Here is a 17,416-nt window from a genome sequence, read left to right as displayed (position 1 = left end):
TTTTTATAATAAATCTGTGAAGCGCTTGATGTGTTTTATTGTGTTATTATAATAAATAGGACTTATTGTGTTGGTGAGTAGACCAATTGTCCATTATTTGTTTAGATCATTTGCTTTTATTCAGTGTTCTTCAATTGTCTTGCCGAACAAAAATCTTGTCAGTATACTTTCTGGAATTTTCAACTGTCTTGGTCTTGGCAACTCTTCTTTTGGGTATGTGGTGAGTCTTGTTGAAATTGGACCAAAGATGGACAGATAGAATTCTCAAATTTCCACTCTGTTTTTTGAACAAGTGCTTTCTGACATCACCTGTGAATAACCCAACTCTAATTTGAAGGTAAAATCATTTTGTTCTGGATTCTCCCATCAAATGAGTTTTTATTTGTCTTTTGAATCCTTAAGCACTTCAATTAGAAGACCTAATTGATTTCCAGTACTCAAGAGAATACATGCTTTCTTTGTACCTGTATTCCTCATCATTTAAATATTTTAGAATTCTGATGCATTTATCCTGCTTCCTCTCGAAAGCAAGTATATTATTCCTCAGATTCTGAGTCAAGAACTGGACACAGGACTGCTAAGGCATAATATTCTTGTTTACACAAAACAACACGGAGAATGCATCATCCTCTAAGTATACAACAGACTAGATTGAGTCTGTAATAATGAATATAGAGTTAAAAGTCTCACACCACCAGGTTATAGTCCAACAGGTTTATTTGGTAAGTACTAGCTTTCAGAGCACTGCTCCTTCAGGTAGTTGTGGAGCAGGATCATAAGACAGAATTTATAGCAAAAAATTATAGTGTCATGCAACTAAAACCATATGTTGAACAAGCCGAGGTTCTGTTAAGTCATATTTTAGAATGGGTTGCAGATTTCAGTTCATTAATTTGTAAATCCCAGAACTACTTTTAAGTTACATTCCCGAGATACCTTAAGGTTTTATGAAAGAAAGCTGACATCTCGGAGTTCAAACAGTGCATTAAAGGTGTGAGGTTATATCTTTATCTTTACCTATGTCTTTATCAGAATCTTGGGTCGGACTGGTTCTCTTTCCAGAGAAGGAGTTTATCAAATGTTACATGGATTATAAAAAGAATTGATGCCCACAGATTGTATGTGTATGTATGTGTGCTTTTTGAACAAAATAGAATGTATCTGCAAATACAAATTTGCCCCGTAGACTTTGTGTTTGCGTGCATGAGAGACTGTGTGTGTATGCACATGGGAGTATGCGTTTGTGCGTGCATGGTTGTGTGTGTCTGTGATTGAGTATAAGCCTGTGAAGGGCATGTGTGTGGGTGAGAATATCTGGGTGTATATGTGTGTATAAGAGAGCATGTTTATGAGAGAAGGTCTGCATGAGTGCGAGTAAGTGAGTGTGTGTGCTTGTGAGTGTATAGTTTAGTGGGGTCACTGGTAGTGTGACATGAATCCAATTTCCTGGTTGAAGCCATCCTCTTGGGTACTGAACCTCCCACTCCAGCCATACCCACATACACTCTCTCACAGGCTTATACTATGCCACATTCTACCAAGCACTCAAATGTACTCACATACATGCACTCTCCCCCTAAACACACACACACATCTATGGGGGTGAATTTGCATTTGCAGAATTGTATTTGCAGATACATTCTATTTTGCTGAAAAAGCACACATCTGCAGGCAGTCAATTCATTTAACAGTTTATAAATTCCTATTTTTGAAATAGAACCAATCTGATTCATGATTGGGATACAGACAGAATCTAACCTCACACCTCCAATGCATTGTCTGAGCTGAGATGTCATTTTTTTAAAATAAAAACTTGTTATTTTGAGAATGTGACTTGAAAGAAATTCTGTAATTTACATATTAATGAACCAAAACCTGCAACCAATTCTAAAAGATGAAAGACTTGACACCAATCTAGGTTTGTTCAATTTATCTCTTCAGTTGCATGACATTGTGAACTTTTGCTATAAATTCTGTGTCTATGATCCTGCACCACAGCTACATGATGAAGGAGCAGTGCTACGAAAGCTAGTAATTTGAATTAAACCTGTTGGACTATAGCCTGGTGTTTTGAGATTTTTAACTTTGTCCACTCCAGTCCAACACCGGCACCTCCACGTAATGAGTATATGTAGACGTAATCTCTTAATGACATCTAATCATGAACCAAATAACAGCCATGAAATCTTTGTGGGATGTCTAGAACTGGGTGCTACATGAATCAAAACTCTGCTAAGAGCACAGGAGTTGAGATATAAACTTTTCAGAGGTTTTTCAAGTTCTTTGATGTTTATCTTGGAAAGTATTTGCAAGGGGAAAATGCCTGAGATTTTGATACAGTTGACAACACCATTGTATTTCTTTTCTTTTCCAGGAATTGAAAGCCATAGACAAATAGTGATGTGTATTCTGTACCATGTCACCATGGATGATCGCTTCAAATCAATGTTTGCGTACACAGATTGTATTCCACAGGTAAAAATAGCTTCTTGACCATAAAACCAACTAAATGAACCTTAGGTTTAATACTTTTAACCAATGGACAATGGAAAATCGTACTATTAAAATATATATCAGATCATTTCAAAAATATGACTGAAGGGAAATATAGGTGAAAGAGAGGACTGCAGATGCTGGAGATTAGTGTCAAGAATAGAGTGGTGCTGGAAAGGCACAACAGGTCAGGCAGCATCCGAGGAGCAGGGAAATCGACATTTCGGGCAAAAGCCCTTCATCAGGAGGTAAATATATTCATACATTATGTGAATGATTTCTGTGTTTCTTCCAATCTACTTTCTAATGATTCAGCTGATATTACTTCTGGACAAGTCAGATTCCAGAACCAAACCTGGCTTGATATGTTATTAAGCAAAATATGTTATTTTGTTATTTAACGATGTGTTCAAAAACATACTAGATTGCAGATTTTCATCAACAATAAAAACAAAATTTCTTTTAGAAAGCATAAACCAATCTAAACACAGTTTAAAAGATCTTAAGGCACTGATCCAACATCTCGGTTCTTCTCTAGCACCATCACTCCAGTTTCACACCCAGAGAAAATATTAATCTATCTCAAATTCTTAAGTTCCACACAACTGATTGTTCCCAGCTCTTTGCTGTGAGCTGTGAAGTTTAATATGAATACTCTCAGAATCAAAGCTTAAACTTTGTCAGTGCTTTTAATATTCTACAAATTTTAAACTAACATTTCTGGTTTGGCAGTTGCATAAACTAACATTCTACAAGTAACTTATTCCCTGCATTGTCCTATGTTCCTATAAGGAGAGATACTATGTTGTGCTTCTGACCGCCCTTAGATTTTCATCAAAACTAGTCAAAAATTTCTAATCTTTGTGTTTTATAAAGCAAAATCAATCCCTGATTATCCTAAATAAAAACAAGTTCATGACCTTGAATAGTGATTCTCATAGTCGTAAACCCCACAGCACATTCACATCTTGCCACTAGCATGTTAGGAGTGTCTGCTCTCTGATACATTCTGGATTAGGTCCCTGTTCCTAAAGGACTGACTGGTCTAATTTTTTTTTAAAAGCTTTACAAACAGCAGATTTGGCAGCATCAGTGGAGAGAAGGAAACAGTTAACTTCTCTGTGGATATAAATTGACTGAGTGATAGGAAACAGGGTATAATGATCAATGATTTTTCTTTGGGCTGAAATTTGTTGCAGAATTTCCCAGAGGTTGGTGTCGGACCCATATTTCTCCTAATCAGAAAATTTTGTTTTAGCCGGCATCTTATGAATAGGCATACTCGATTAACCGGCAAAAATGATATGCCACAAATAATACCACAAAGTTTACTGTGTTATTATGTTCAATTATTACAGTTTGTTAATTTATTTATCTCAATGTAAATGCAAAGGAACCTCGATTATCTGAATGAGATGGGTGGGCACTGTTTGATTATTCAGTTAATTGATTCAATGCCTTTCCTATGGGGCTCGGAGTTTTCTGTTACGTCTGTTCCCTGCTCGTGCGATAAGGCAGTAGCACACTGTGTGTGAGCACCCCCCCACCCCCCACGGTGCGACACTGCCCCCAGATCTGCCCCCACCTCGCCCGTTTCCGCACCCCGCCCGCCCCCCAACCCTGTCCAACACTGCCCCTGTCCACGTGCCCCTGCCCTCCCCTCGACCCCATCCAACACCGCCATCCTGTCCGCCTCCAGGTTGCCCCCCCCCGTCTTCCCCCCCAACACCGTCCAGAACTGGCCCTCATCTGCCCACCCCCCAACTCCATCAAATCCCCCCCCCACCTGTCTCCAACCCCATCCAACACTGCCCCCTGTCTGTCTCCAACCCTGCCCCCTGCACGCCCCTAGCACTGCACCCCCCCACCGTCCGCCCCCATTTCCAACCCGACTTCGACCCAGCTGCCGTGCTCCCCCCACAGGGCAGCTGGACCGGACACCAACAGTAAAACTGCTGCTGCCTTTGGGAATTGTGTGTGTGTGTCCAAATAGTACATGCGCACACAACTTTTTACTGCAACTTGTTGACAGGTTCCACCTTTGCTCTCCAGTCATTTGGAGACAGTGCCTGGGCTCCCATCGATGTCCAGAACTGTTCTCAGCAGCATTTCAGTAAGCCGAGTTCACTTCTAATCACTGCAAATAACAGACATGATAAGTGTTGGAAAAACGTCTCCGACATAATGTTTCCATTGGGACCTTGAGATCATCTTTGGATAATTGAGGTTCCTCTGTAGACTGATTTTTCAATCATTGTTGAAATTGTTGCATTTTGGTAAGGCAAATCAGGGCAGGATGTCTACACTTAATGGTTGGGTCTTGGGGAGTTTTGCTGAACAAAGAGACCTTGGAGTGGAGGTTCATTGTTATTTGCAAGTGGAATCACAGGTAGATAGGGTAGTGACGAAGGCATTTAGTAGGCTTGCCTTTATTGGTCAATGCGTTGAGTATAGGAATTGGGATGTCATGTTGTGGCTGTACAGGACATTGGTTATGTCATATTTGGAATACTGCAAACAATTCTGGTTTCCCTGCTATAGGAAAGATGTTATTAAGTTGAAAGGGTTCAGGAAAGATTGACAGATGCTGCCGGGGTTGTAGGGTTTGAACAATAGGGAGATGCTGAATAGGCTGAAGCTATTTTCCCTGGAGCATTGGCGGCTGAGGACTGACTTTCTAGAAGTTTATAAAATTATAAGGAACAATTTTCCCAGGGCAAAGGAGTCCAAAATGAGAGAGCATAGGTTTAAGATGAGAGAAGAAAGATTGAAAGGGATCTGAGGAACAATTTTTTTTACACAGGGTGTTACATGTATGGAATGACTTACCAAAGGAAGTGGTGATGGTTGGTACAATGGCAGCATTTTAAAGGCATCTGGATAGGTACATGAATAGGAAGGGTTCTATCTTGTGGGGCAGGTGATGAGAAGGCTGACAGAATGAGCACCAACCATTTCAAACAGCAAGAATCAGGCCTCAATGAGGCATTGATTAGACAGGCCACCTGTGGAAAAAAGTGTGCATTTTAAAGGGAATCTGTCTGAGCTCTACAGCAGCCATTGCTGCTTCGGAGCATGTGACCCCAAAATCCTGTCTGGTGATCCACTGAGGTAACAACCTATTAGAAAGCCCTCCTCTGGATTCTCCTTTCCACATCCATCCTGTCAAAACTCCTTGAGATTTTACATGTTTAAGTAAAGTCGCTTCTTACTGTTCTAAGCTCCTGTAAATACAAGCCCAGCCTTTCTAGATATTTGTCTAATGGGCTTTCTCTGAACTGTTTCCATTGCATTTATATATAATAAGGAGACTTGTGCTGTACACAGTATTCCATGTGTGATCTCACCAAGATTTTATCACCTGCTTGGTGATAATGAAAAATGGAAGATATGGCTGACCATGAGATTGCTTGTTTAACATAGTTGTAGCAAGTGGTTTAACTAATTAAGTATAAGATTTATACAATTCATATCTACCTAGCATCAGTTAAACTGCTCTGTCATGCATTGAGAGAAATAAAATTTCAAATTCAGGTGTCATTCACCTACCTGCTCACCTAGTTAATGTTTTCAGGCTCCAATTTCCATGGCTACAGCTCCCCAGTTCTTTTGAATAACTTATTTTCATTAAAGGTCAGAATAGCATTGTTTTTCATGCATCAAACTTCCTCAGGTACTACCATCCACCCCCAAACCCACTCCAAACCCCTCCTGTCTCACCAGTTGCTTTCACTGATGTAATGATGCAATGTAAAAGCAGTTTTAGCATGAAACATTCTGCTTCCTTGCTTTACAATCTTTTTAAAAACTATTGTTTTGATAAATACCCTTTGATCTTTCATTTTTTTTCCTGCCCTAATGGAATGCTGCCAGAGGTCCTTTCATATAGTGCCCTTTGCTCTTTGAAGTCATTATCTGCCGAATTTCATAAGCAGCTTGATCGAATCAAACAGTGAGTTTGGGCGTCATTGGTCAAGATAGTGATTCTAGAGGAAAGCAAGTTTTTTGCTGTAATCATTCAAAGATGTTTGAGGGGAAGGTGTGTGGATGTGGAGAGTGTAGAGTAGGCCTCTGGTTGCTGGTAAATAAGTGAAGGCAGGTGCCAGAGAGTCTAGACGCAGTGATTTTAGCCTGGGACTATGGTATCTGATACTCAATATGGGAATTGTCTGAAGGAATACCACCGCTTCTTCAAGTTAGTTTCAACATCTAAATGCCTTCCGGTTTTTCAAAAAAAATGTTACTGATGACAGTAAGCACATTTAAGGGAGATATACTTGCTGAAGCTATAATCAACTTAGTGATGTGACGAGACTGCTGTTAATTTTTGAATAAGCAGTGAAGTTTTGAAACTATAACAACACTTCGGCCGCAGACTTGGATTTGTAGTAATTATTGAAATGTAAGTGCTTTGCCATATTTGACCTCAGTTGTAAGTTGAACTATACCCAGTATTTGAAGTTGAAATGGACTTATGTTCCAAAGTACATAATCTGGCAGTCGAATTTTGCATGAAAAGTAATTTTTTTGTAAAATATTGTGACTTTATTGAATAGTCATTCTATTTGCTCTTAATTTTTCAAGCATAATTACACTGCATTTTTAAAGTCAATTTTCCTTTCGCTCTGTATTCTCTTTCCTCCTCAAACCTCTTACCCTTATTAAGGTGTGACTCGTCTGACTCTGGCAGAATATTGCAAAGTTTTCACAAATGAGCTCAGGCAACATATATTTTGAGGCTACTTAACAATGGAAGGCCTCAAAGCCGTGTCTCATTATACTTCTTTCAGCTTCCATAGGGGTACATTTTTGCAGTCATGCTAATGCCATTTGCAGCACTCTTATTGTGTGGAGATCCATTAACTTGGCATTGACCTGGTGTTGAACATGGATATTCCTGCTCTGTGAGACGTAGCATCATACAAGCTTGTCCACTGGATTTCTCGGAATGATTCAGGCAGTCAAGTTGTCAGATATGTCTTATCTACAACTCGCAAGCTGATCAGCATCCTGTACCACTCAAATGAATCATCGTGCTTTTACAGGGATTCCTCAGGGCCGATTTGAAAAGGGATGCAGTGATGCTTGCAAGTTCAACAATGATTTTATTAGGAATGAAATTTCAATAACTTGTTGATATTTAATGGTTCAACTAACTGAGACTTCAAAAAGAAATTTTACTTTAATCTGCTGATTAGATTGGCTTCTCATTTTGTTGGATTCCCTGATGTATTTTCGATTTAAATTGTTGGAGTGTGATATCAGGCAGGTTTGAAGTGGCAGCTAATTTATCCATGTCATTTTTCTCAATGGATAGGTTAATTTAACTTAATTTTGAATAGCTATCAAACTACAGTGTAACGGAGCATTGCAGTTTGTCTGAAAAGATAATACCAATCGTGATTTGTTTCTTAAAAGAAAACAGCTGTGAATATATGTGAGTAGCTGAGCAGGTGTAGTAATGTTTGAACATTGAAGAGTAATTGCAGAAACTGATATGTTTTTGTGCTATTCTATTGCCAGTTGATGAAGATGTTGTTTGAATGTGCAGAGGAGCACATTGATATGGAATTAATATCCTTTTGTATTAACCTAGCTTCTAACAAAAGAAATGCACAACTGATCTGTGAAGGTAAGAAACTATTTGAAATCTGATACTTAGTGTGACAGAATCCTAACTTTTGAACTCCGGTTGGAGTGAGTATAATCGTAGATTTTGTTTCTACTTCTGCAACTTTTGTTCATAATTATGATTTTTAAATACGTGATATTAGAGAGAAATAGATTGAAGGTGCAACTATATTTCTATTGTGCCACAATGAAAATATTTAGAAAATCCAATGATGAAGTGATAATATAACTTGGACAGCTCTCAGTCAGCCTGCCCCCACAAAAGAAATCGCTGATTCTTGTAATACTATGATTTGATTCATAATTGAGACAATTCTTTGATACCATGTCACTTGCGTGTAAACATGGTATGATAAGAAGTAAGAAGAAAGTGAGGACTGCAGATGCTGGAGATCAGAGCTGAAAATGTGTTGCTGGAAAAGCACAGCGGGTCAGGCAGCATCCAAGGAGCAGGAGAATCGACGTTTCGGGCATAAGCCTTCCTGAAGAAGAGCTCATGTCCGAAACGTCGATTCTCCTGTTCCTTGGATGCTGCCTGACCTGCTGCGCTTTTCCAGCAACACAGTTTCAGCTCTGATATCAAGTAAAGCTTATTAAGTGGTCAGAAGATCCTTTAGTATTCCCAAACACTTTTGACATCAAAGGAATGTTACATTTTAATTTATTGAAAATGAGTTTGTTTCCATTTGATATTAAAGTATCGAATGTTCACAGATTCAAAATGCAACAACTTGTCCTGTGACTCTTAACTAACAGAATCACATGTTCTGGGCTGCAGTTCTCTGTCTGATAATGACTTCAATTGCAGAATTCATTATTCAATCTACATTCCAGTATCACCTTCAGAAGCATTCTGTGAATTGAGGTTTTAGAACTTTGGGTCACTTAAGTATAACTTGTCCCTGCCTTTTAATTGCTTAAAATATTATGAGTATAACCTTTCCGGTTAGTTTAACTGATGAGATATGGACTAATAGACTTTACTTGGAATCTGCAAATCTTTCTTTTTACTTTTTTAACTGTAAAAAGAATCTGCTGTCAGAATTTTGGTTTTGCAGTCATCAGGATAGAATTACAAGAATTACCATACATCAAAGGGAACAGCAATGTGTGTACATATAGTGAGTGAGAGGAGAGTACTGGTTGATTGGCAAATTAACTCTTGTACAGAATGCATGAGGGAGCATGTTGTTAACCCCTTATTTTCATTCAAATTGAAACCAGTTTTGTCAAGGGAGAATGCAACAAGGAATAGATTAGATTCACTACAGTATGGAAACAGGCCCTTCAGCCCAACAAGTCCACACCGACCCTCCGAAGAGTAACCCACCCAAACCCATTCCCTTACCTTATATTTACCCTTAACTAATGCACCTAACATTACGGGCAATTTAACATGTGCAATTTAGCATGGCCAATTCACCTGACCTGCACATCTTTGGACTGTGGGAGGAAACCGGAGCACCTGGAGGAAACCCACGCAGACACAGGGAGAATGTGCAAACTCCACAGACAGTTGCCCGAAGCAGGAATTGAACCCGGGTCTCTGGCACTGTGAGGCAGCAGTGCTAACCACTGTGCACCCACAATTGTCCTCATAGGTTTTGTTTAGTTGACAAAGGCAGAATGCTTATAAGTAATCTTTGTTTGCAAAGGACATATTCTTTACATGGCTATTGTAGGTTCGTGTTCAAATAATGACCAGAATAATGAGTGATGAAAATAGCTTCTTTTTGTCAGCAGTCACAGCACAAGTTCGAGGTGGCGATAGAATCCCGAAATGCAGTGCTTACAAGAGCCCCTTTATACACTATTCTTATATATGTTAAAATTTAATTACTATAGTGTTACTTTTTTTTATCCACAGTACATAAATGTTTGAAGGGCTTCTGTCCTAGGAGACAGGAAATGGGTTAAAACATATGTTACTTCTGATGGGATGTCTGTCCAGTCTGCTTGCACAATTAGATTAGATGAGATTACTTACAGTGTGGAAACAGGCCCTTCGGCCCAACAAGTCCACACCGATCCGCCGAAGCGCAACCCACCCATACCCTTACATTTACCCCTTACCTAACACTATGGGCAATTTAGCATGGCCAATTCACCTGACCCGCACATCTTTGGACTGTGGGAGGAAACTGGAGCACCCGGAGGAAACCCACGCAGACACGGGAAGAACGTGCAAACTCCACACAGTCAGTCGTCTGAGTTGGGAATTGAATTAGGTGTTAGTCCTTTTGTCTTTAACATTTTTACTAACATTTATTAATGTAAGGTCTATGTGCTCATATAAGTTTAAAGTTGTGGGATTTATTTACTATTTGCCAGTATGAGTTTCAGTCATTCATGCAGTTTCATGGAAAACCCTGTTTTGTCAGTTAGTTTCTTAAAGAGGTAATGGCCCAGTTAAAAGGTATTTAACAGGTACTTAGCTATTCAGGTCCAGGAGATGGTTGGTAAGAACGAATTAATATTATAATGTTTTGTAAAAACTTGATGGGGATGGTATTGTTCTGTATGCTACATTTATTCAGAGGTTAACAGTGCTTATATCAAGGGCTGATAAGGTGTGAAAATACAGTAATGGGCTTGAAAGGGTTGTTTTTAAATTTGGATTCTATAGAACCATGGTTTTATGAATGAATGAATTAAACTGTATTATAGTAAATAACAGGTTAGTAAAGAGTTATGAATGAATGGGAACCTAGTATTAATGAATAAAGTGAGCTTGAATGTGATGCTGTTGGCTGAACAAGTTTGCAGAGATAGGAAGAGGTGACACCTGTAATAAATTTGTAAATGAGAATAAGAGGAGTTAATTACAGACTTTGAGTGATGGGTGCCCCTGAAGGATGGCAACACTCTTGAATCCAATGTTTGTGCAGGGGAGAAGTAGGACTACAAGGCAATAAAACATTGGAATGGTCAGGTCTGAAAATAACACATGGATGAGAGTTTCAGTAGCAGATGAGACAAAGATGCTGTTGGATGGTCTTAGTGATAGTGCAGATTTGTGGTAGGAAACTTAGCTTGGGATCAACTACAACACACAAAATGTAGGACAGCATTGCAAATATTACTTGCATCTCAAACCTAGAATTCTCTTACTGGTTCTGACCTTTCCTTCTTTGAGCTTATCGTGCATTTTGCTTTGAATTATATTTAAACATACAAGAGCACTTTCTATCATAATATTGCATGAGGGTACAGCCATCAGTAATAGACTCCTTTTGAACAAGTAATCTATGGACAACTTGAACTTTACCTTGTTAGTATTTCTTTAATATGCTGGAGCCCCATGAATTTTTTCACAGTATACTTTGTGTTTGTGATATTTTCTGATTTGATATTATCAGATGGAATCAGTATGGAATTCCATTTACAGACAAATATGATAGTCCATTTTAAGTAATTTTGTATTTTTAAAATGTTTACATGTTAGCTTCTATTTTTATTCATGCCCATTTTTAAATTGATGGAATTAACATTTGTACTTGTTTGATTTGAGTTGTAGTTATTTCTGTTTACTTGCAGTATTAAATAATTGACATGAAGCATAGTTAATCAGTAGTGTAAAGTGGGTATATGTCTAATCTTATTATGTGACTGATGGTGATCAATATACCTTTTAGGAAATGGCCTGAAAATGTTAATGAAACGAGCCTTCAAATTCAAAGATTCACTACTGATGAAAATGATCAGGAACATTTCTCAACATGAGGGTCAAACCAAAAATCTATTCATTGTAAGTACTGTAAAATGATCAACTTGGATTAATTAGGAACAGTCCTTGTGGGTTTTTGTTTTTTTTGTGTGCATCTGTATGACTTTAAATCAAATACATGTGATAGACCTGTTTGTAATTTTTTTTGAAAAGGACTAATTTAGCAGCACTTGTTTCAGTCATGCAGTTGTTTTGAATCCAGTATTTGAGCATAAGGGTACAAATTAGATTAGATTAGATCTTGATGACTAGATATTGTCTCCTGTCCCTTATAGAGTAATGGACAACATAATTAACAAATGTGCTGATAATTACCATTGTCTTTTGATCTATTTCATTCTTTGCATGATTGGGGATAGCACTGATAATTAGGGCAAACTTGAGGGGAAAGAAAGCAGATCCAGAGCCATTTCCCTCTTAGCCAGTATATAAATTTTACGAATGTGCTAAATTTATACATTACTTGTCCATTAACTTACCACAGGAGATTAAGTTTGGTAATTGATGTAACAATTGTGAATGCTGTGACAATAAACCTCTTGTATTCTGGTGGGGAGGGAGCAGTTTAAACTGTGAAGTCTAATTCTATCAGGTGATACTTCAGAAGGTGAAAACATAGGGACATGCACGGTAAATGTGAAGACTATCAATAAATGTGATAATTTCACCCAACTGAATAAATCTTTAATTAACCAGGCACCAAGGAATGGCAGACATTGCTTGGTATAGGTAGCAGCTGAAGTCCAGAACTAACCAGCGTCTACCATCAGGTGGAGCTCATTATCTCCGTACAGGTGCCACACCTCATAAGGATAGCACACTGGAAATCAAGCCTGGCTCTTTCCAAACTCATCACGAAAGTTAGAGACTTTGAAAAGCACACAAGATGTCCAAATTTGCCTGTTTTCTAGCTTGACAGAAAGCACCGGCTAGATTTATATATTTAACAAAAACTATTTATTACAAGTAAATAGACTTTAGCTGCCAGTAAACAATTATAAACCATCGGTGCATAAATGTAGTAATTGAAACTAATCCCCTTATTAATTCCCCATTGCTGAAAACAAACATAGAAAAATGTATTATTTATGAATGGCATTTAGAATGTGCGCCATTCCAACATAAGGTTTTCTGTGCCTTTGTTATTTGTTGTATTTTATTTTGCAAGTTGTTTAAGCCAGTACGTTATTTCAACTTGTCCGTTGTTTTTCCGGGCATGAAATATCCGATGGAACTTCTCTCCAGTTTTAACATGAGCCTTTATGAGAATCAGTGATTCATTTCAAGTCGTAAGCAACCAAGACAGGTACTCATTCTATAATTCACAACAGTCACGTTAAACCACATTGATTACTTGCTATCCTAGTCACTTCCTTTCACAGTAGGATTCTATTTTGCATTAATTTAGTTAATGGAAAACAAATCATATGTATGAGTTCCAGAATGCATCCCAAAAGCTTACCCTGGCAGGGAATGTTTAACATTAATCCTCAAGTTGAACTTCACATAGACCATAAACCACAACAATTAAAGTTGTGATTAGAACCTCCAGGCTACAGTCGCAGCAGATAATCAAAACTAGAGTTGCTTCTATTTCCTAATTGAGTGCTGGCAAATCCAGGCAGTGGTAATTTCTTGAAAATTATTGGAAGTGTTACACATTTCTGCCTTTTCCTTTTCTCTTTTTGAGAGAATTTCTCTTTTTGTATCTAGGCAAGAATGTAATGACCACTCATAAATAAAGCTAAAAAAAAATCTAATTTCTGCTTGGGGTCTCTTCAGCTTCTAGAACTCAATATTGAGTTCGATAACTTTAGAGTCTGATTCCATCCTTCTGGTTTGTTTACCTACCTCTTGTACAGTCCTGTTATGACATGGGTTACTATTAGTTCAGTCATCCATCTCACATGTACTTCTAGGCCCATATCACACGATATGAATTGCATTCAGCACAGCTAACTCATTTTCTCACTCTTAATGCTTATTATCTCTTGTTCAGCACTTCTTTACTGGCATGCTATAAGTTATCTCCTTGTTTACATACTGCCTTCATATATCTATCTCTCTGGGTTCTGTTTTCAACTATCTGCTCACCCCTCTCCTCCTTCCTCTGCCCCGTGCCACCCCCTCCCTTCGCCAAATCCCTGGCTTCTACATAAACATCAGTTCTTCTCAGCTACTAATAGTTCAGATGAAGAGTGACTGGACTCAAAATGTTCACTTTGCTTTCTTCCCACAGCTGCTGCCAGACCAGCTGGTTTTTTCAGCAGTTTCTGTTTTTGTTTCAGGTAGATTTGAGTACCAGACACAAGCTGTGAAAAATGTGCTTATAGATGCTGAGATGAAGTTATTGTAATGTGACATCTTAATACTTCTGATTAGTGGTTAAGTTTAAAAACATTAACACTATTAAATTTATGGCCCTCATTTTTGATAATAAAACTGGCTTTTGGGTATTGAGCCTGGATTCCCATTTTGACAAGGAATATCAAATAGTAAGCCATCAATCCATTAGTGTTGATATTGCCACTAATATATCCCATTTAACATTTTAAAAAAATTGGAAAAAATGCTACAGAAGAGTGAAATTTCTTTTGGAAAGGCTTTTGTCATATTTGAGGAAATTGCATAAGACGTTCTATAGCTTTTGTAAATTTACCCATTGTATTTTTTCATCTTTTCTGAATATAATTTAAATTGCAGTGCTGAGAGAATTGCATCTGTATATAAATGTTAGTACACACACCTGATAACATTTGTGGCTTACTGAAATAATTTTAATAAATGAGTACTTTTAACACAATATTTACAGCCCTAATTACTAATTCAGCTTTTTGAAAAAAAGTACCTTGAATAATGTACTGCAGTTCTTGCAAATTGATTGCTTAAATGCATGAATTGCCAAAATTTTACTTTACCAGTGTGCTATGATACTCAGCAAGGTTCGTTGCATGATATGAAGTTTTAATTTTTTAATGTGTAATTGTTAGGATCGAAACAAAATAAACCATGAACATTTTACTGTCTTTCAGGATTACGTTGGGGACTTGGCAGCTCAGATCAATAGTAATGAATCTGAAGAGTTTGTTATAGAGTGCCTTGGAACACTTGCTAATCTTACAGTTCCAGATCTGGACTGGGAGCTTGTTCTGAAGGAGTACAACTTGGTTCCATTCCTGAAGGATAAATTGAAACCAGGTTTGTTGATGGAGTGGATTACACCAACTACTAGGTGAAAACATTGTTATAAAATTTAGTTAAGGGGTTTATTAATTGCAAACCACATTTTTGGTGTTGGTTAAGTGTAATTTGGACCCATTGGGTATTTCAGTATTGCAGAAAACAGACAAACATATTTAATTTCCATTGAAAAAATAAATAAGTTATTCTTTCTTTTTTCCAACAAAGCTGAACCTCTTACAAGACTCATTTTGTCCAAGTCCTGAGCCTTGGTATTTCTGTAACTTCCCTCATATCCTTTCAAGCCCATTTTGTCCATGAGACCCAGCTCCTGTTTTATGTGAAATGCTGCTAACTGTCTGGCTATTTAATCTCCTCTCCCTGGCCATCTGCTTTTTCTTATCTACAATCTAGTCCAAGACACATCAACCACCAGCATGGAACCGATTTCATGTGTGCGCTGGCATCTGTCTCTTTCTTCTGGGTGATTTCTCAATTCAATCAATGTCTTTGTTTCACTGTTATATTTGAATTTATATTTGCTATAGTTAAATATGAGTATTTTTTGAGCCCAGTGTGAAACTATACTCCATTGCTCCTAATCCATTAGCTATGGTCTCAAGCCAAACTCTACCTTTCTACAATATCAGCATCCTTTTGACCTCGAGCTGAACACCAAACCTATGTTTTCTCCATCATGGAGACTGCCTTCTTCCATACTCATAACATGTTATTGTGCAACCCTACCTCAGTTTGTCCATTACTGAAACTTTCATCCATCAATGCCTTTGGCATCTTCAGACTTTACTTTTAAAATGCTATCCAAGCTAGCCTCCACCTTCTACCTTCTATTAATTATCAGCTCATCCAAATATTTGCCTATATTTTATGTCACACCAAGTACATTAGCTGCCCATAACACTTTTCTAGATGAATTTCTGCAAGATAAAAACCCTTTCCGTTGTATAGTTGTGTTCATCTCCTGGAACAGCAACATGATTATCCATTTGGAGCTGTAGTGAGGAATGTCTTTGTGGGATCATGATCATGATTTTTCTAGTAAAATGTTTGGTCATAATTAGTATTGTTGACAAATTTTGAAGAGTTCCTAAGGTATAAAGGAGGAACATGGAAACCATACTAATGGCATTTCTTTAAAAAATTGAAACTCTAAATAAAAATGGAATTGCTTTCCAAACTCTTCATTTTAATTTAGTTTTCTTCAGAAAAGGACAAAATTTAATTCTTGACATGAGTTAGAATACTTTCTTTTGGAATTTGATCCATTTAATCCTTTGTTTCTGATCACAAATAATTTATGTCTGCTGGGCTTAATTTGTGGTCCCTTTCAAGATTTACACTACCTTTTATCCACTAGGAGGTGTCTCACAGTTGCATTCTGTACCAATGCTTAACCAGGTGCCTTAATTTGTGACTGAGATGTCCTTACTCTTCTCCATGTTGATGCATTGACATCTTTGATACATTTTAGATTACTCAATGAGGGCAACTGGCTTATTTTCTAAAATAGTCATAATGAGGTTTATCAGGCATTCTGTTAATTGCATAGATGTTTCCTACAATATGACTCTTTTGATAATAAGAAATAAATTCAGCACTGTAACAGCTAGTGCACGTTGATCATCTGAACAATATTCTGCTTATATTTTTTCGACTAATAATTCTTAGTAATTCTGTAATTCGTGTGTCAGAATCTCAAAGCTTTCTCTCATAGTTAATTCCTGTTCAGAAGAGAGATTCAATTTATAATTTTCCATTTCATTTTCTGTAAATTCTTAATCATATTAATGCTTTACTTTCACATTTACGTAAAATTACTGTTAAAACCAAATACCTTCAGTTTAATTTATTTATACAAGTGTAAACTCCTCTAGTATCTTTTCCTTTATTGGGCGGAGAAGTTTGTTATTTTAAGTGGCTTTGTTGAGCGTTGGCTTGATCATAAAAGATATACATGACTGTAATGGAAAATAAAACAGAAAACCGACCAGGAAGAATGTTCCACTATTTGGAAACTACCTGTGAGCTCCTGTATGACATGCGTTTATTAAAGATTTTCCAGGAATATCTGGTAGCTCAATTTAAGGAAAATGGTGCACCTTGTTGTGATTGTGTTGAAATATGGACCAGGATTAGAGTGGTGCTAGAAATGCACAGCAGGTCAGGCAGCATCAGAAGAGCAAGAAAATTGATGTTTCAGGCAGGAGCCCTTCATCAGGAATCCTGTGTTCTCAGGTTCAGCTTTCTCAAATCGAGGACTCCTTAATTTGTAAATACTGTAAGCTTTTATCTTAAATAAACTAAAGAACTGCAGTTCTGGAGATTGGAAACAAAACTGAAATTGGTGGCTAAACTCAGCAGGTC

The 17,416-nt window shown here is 37.6% G+C and overlaps 1 protein-coding gene across 2 annotated transcripts in view; it reads left to right on the top strand.

The window, feature by feature from the left end:
• kifap3a (kinesin-associated protein 3a) overlaps positions 1 to 17,416 on the top strand; it is a 224,797-nt gene that overhangs the window by 134,314 nt on the left and 73,067 nt on the right. For both annotated transcript variants that reach the window (XM_060829756.1, XM_060829757.1), the window contains exons 11-14: positions 2,375 to 2,475; positions 8,017 to 8,125; positions 11,760 to 11,872; positions 14,884 to 15,049. In XM_060829756.1, the coding sequence (XP_060685739.1) occupies positions 2,375 to 2,475; positions 8,017 to 8,125; positions 11,760 to 11,872; positions 14,884 to 15,049 (489 nt within the window). The remainder of the gene's footprint in view (positions 1 to 2,374; positions 2,476 to 8,016; positions 8,126 to 11,759; positions 11,873 to 14,883; positions 15,050 to 17,416) is intronic.

The sequence above is a fragment of the Hemiscyllium ocellatum genome, chromosome 9, assembly GCF_020745735.1.
Source record: "Hemiscyllium ocellatum isolate sHemOce1 chromosome 9, sHemOce1.pat.X.cur, whole genome shotgun sequence".
Lineage (NCBI taxonomy): Eukaryota > Metazoa > Chordata > Chondrichthyes > Orectolobiformes > Hemiscylliidae > Hemiscyllium > Hemiscyllium ocellatum.
Note: the sequence above shows the minus strand (reverse complement) of the source record. Positions and strands in the feature narration are given on the sequence as shown.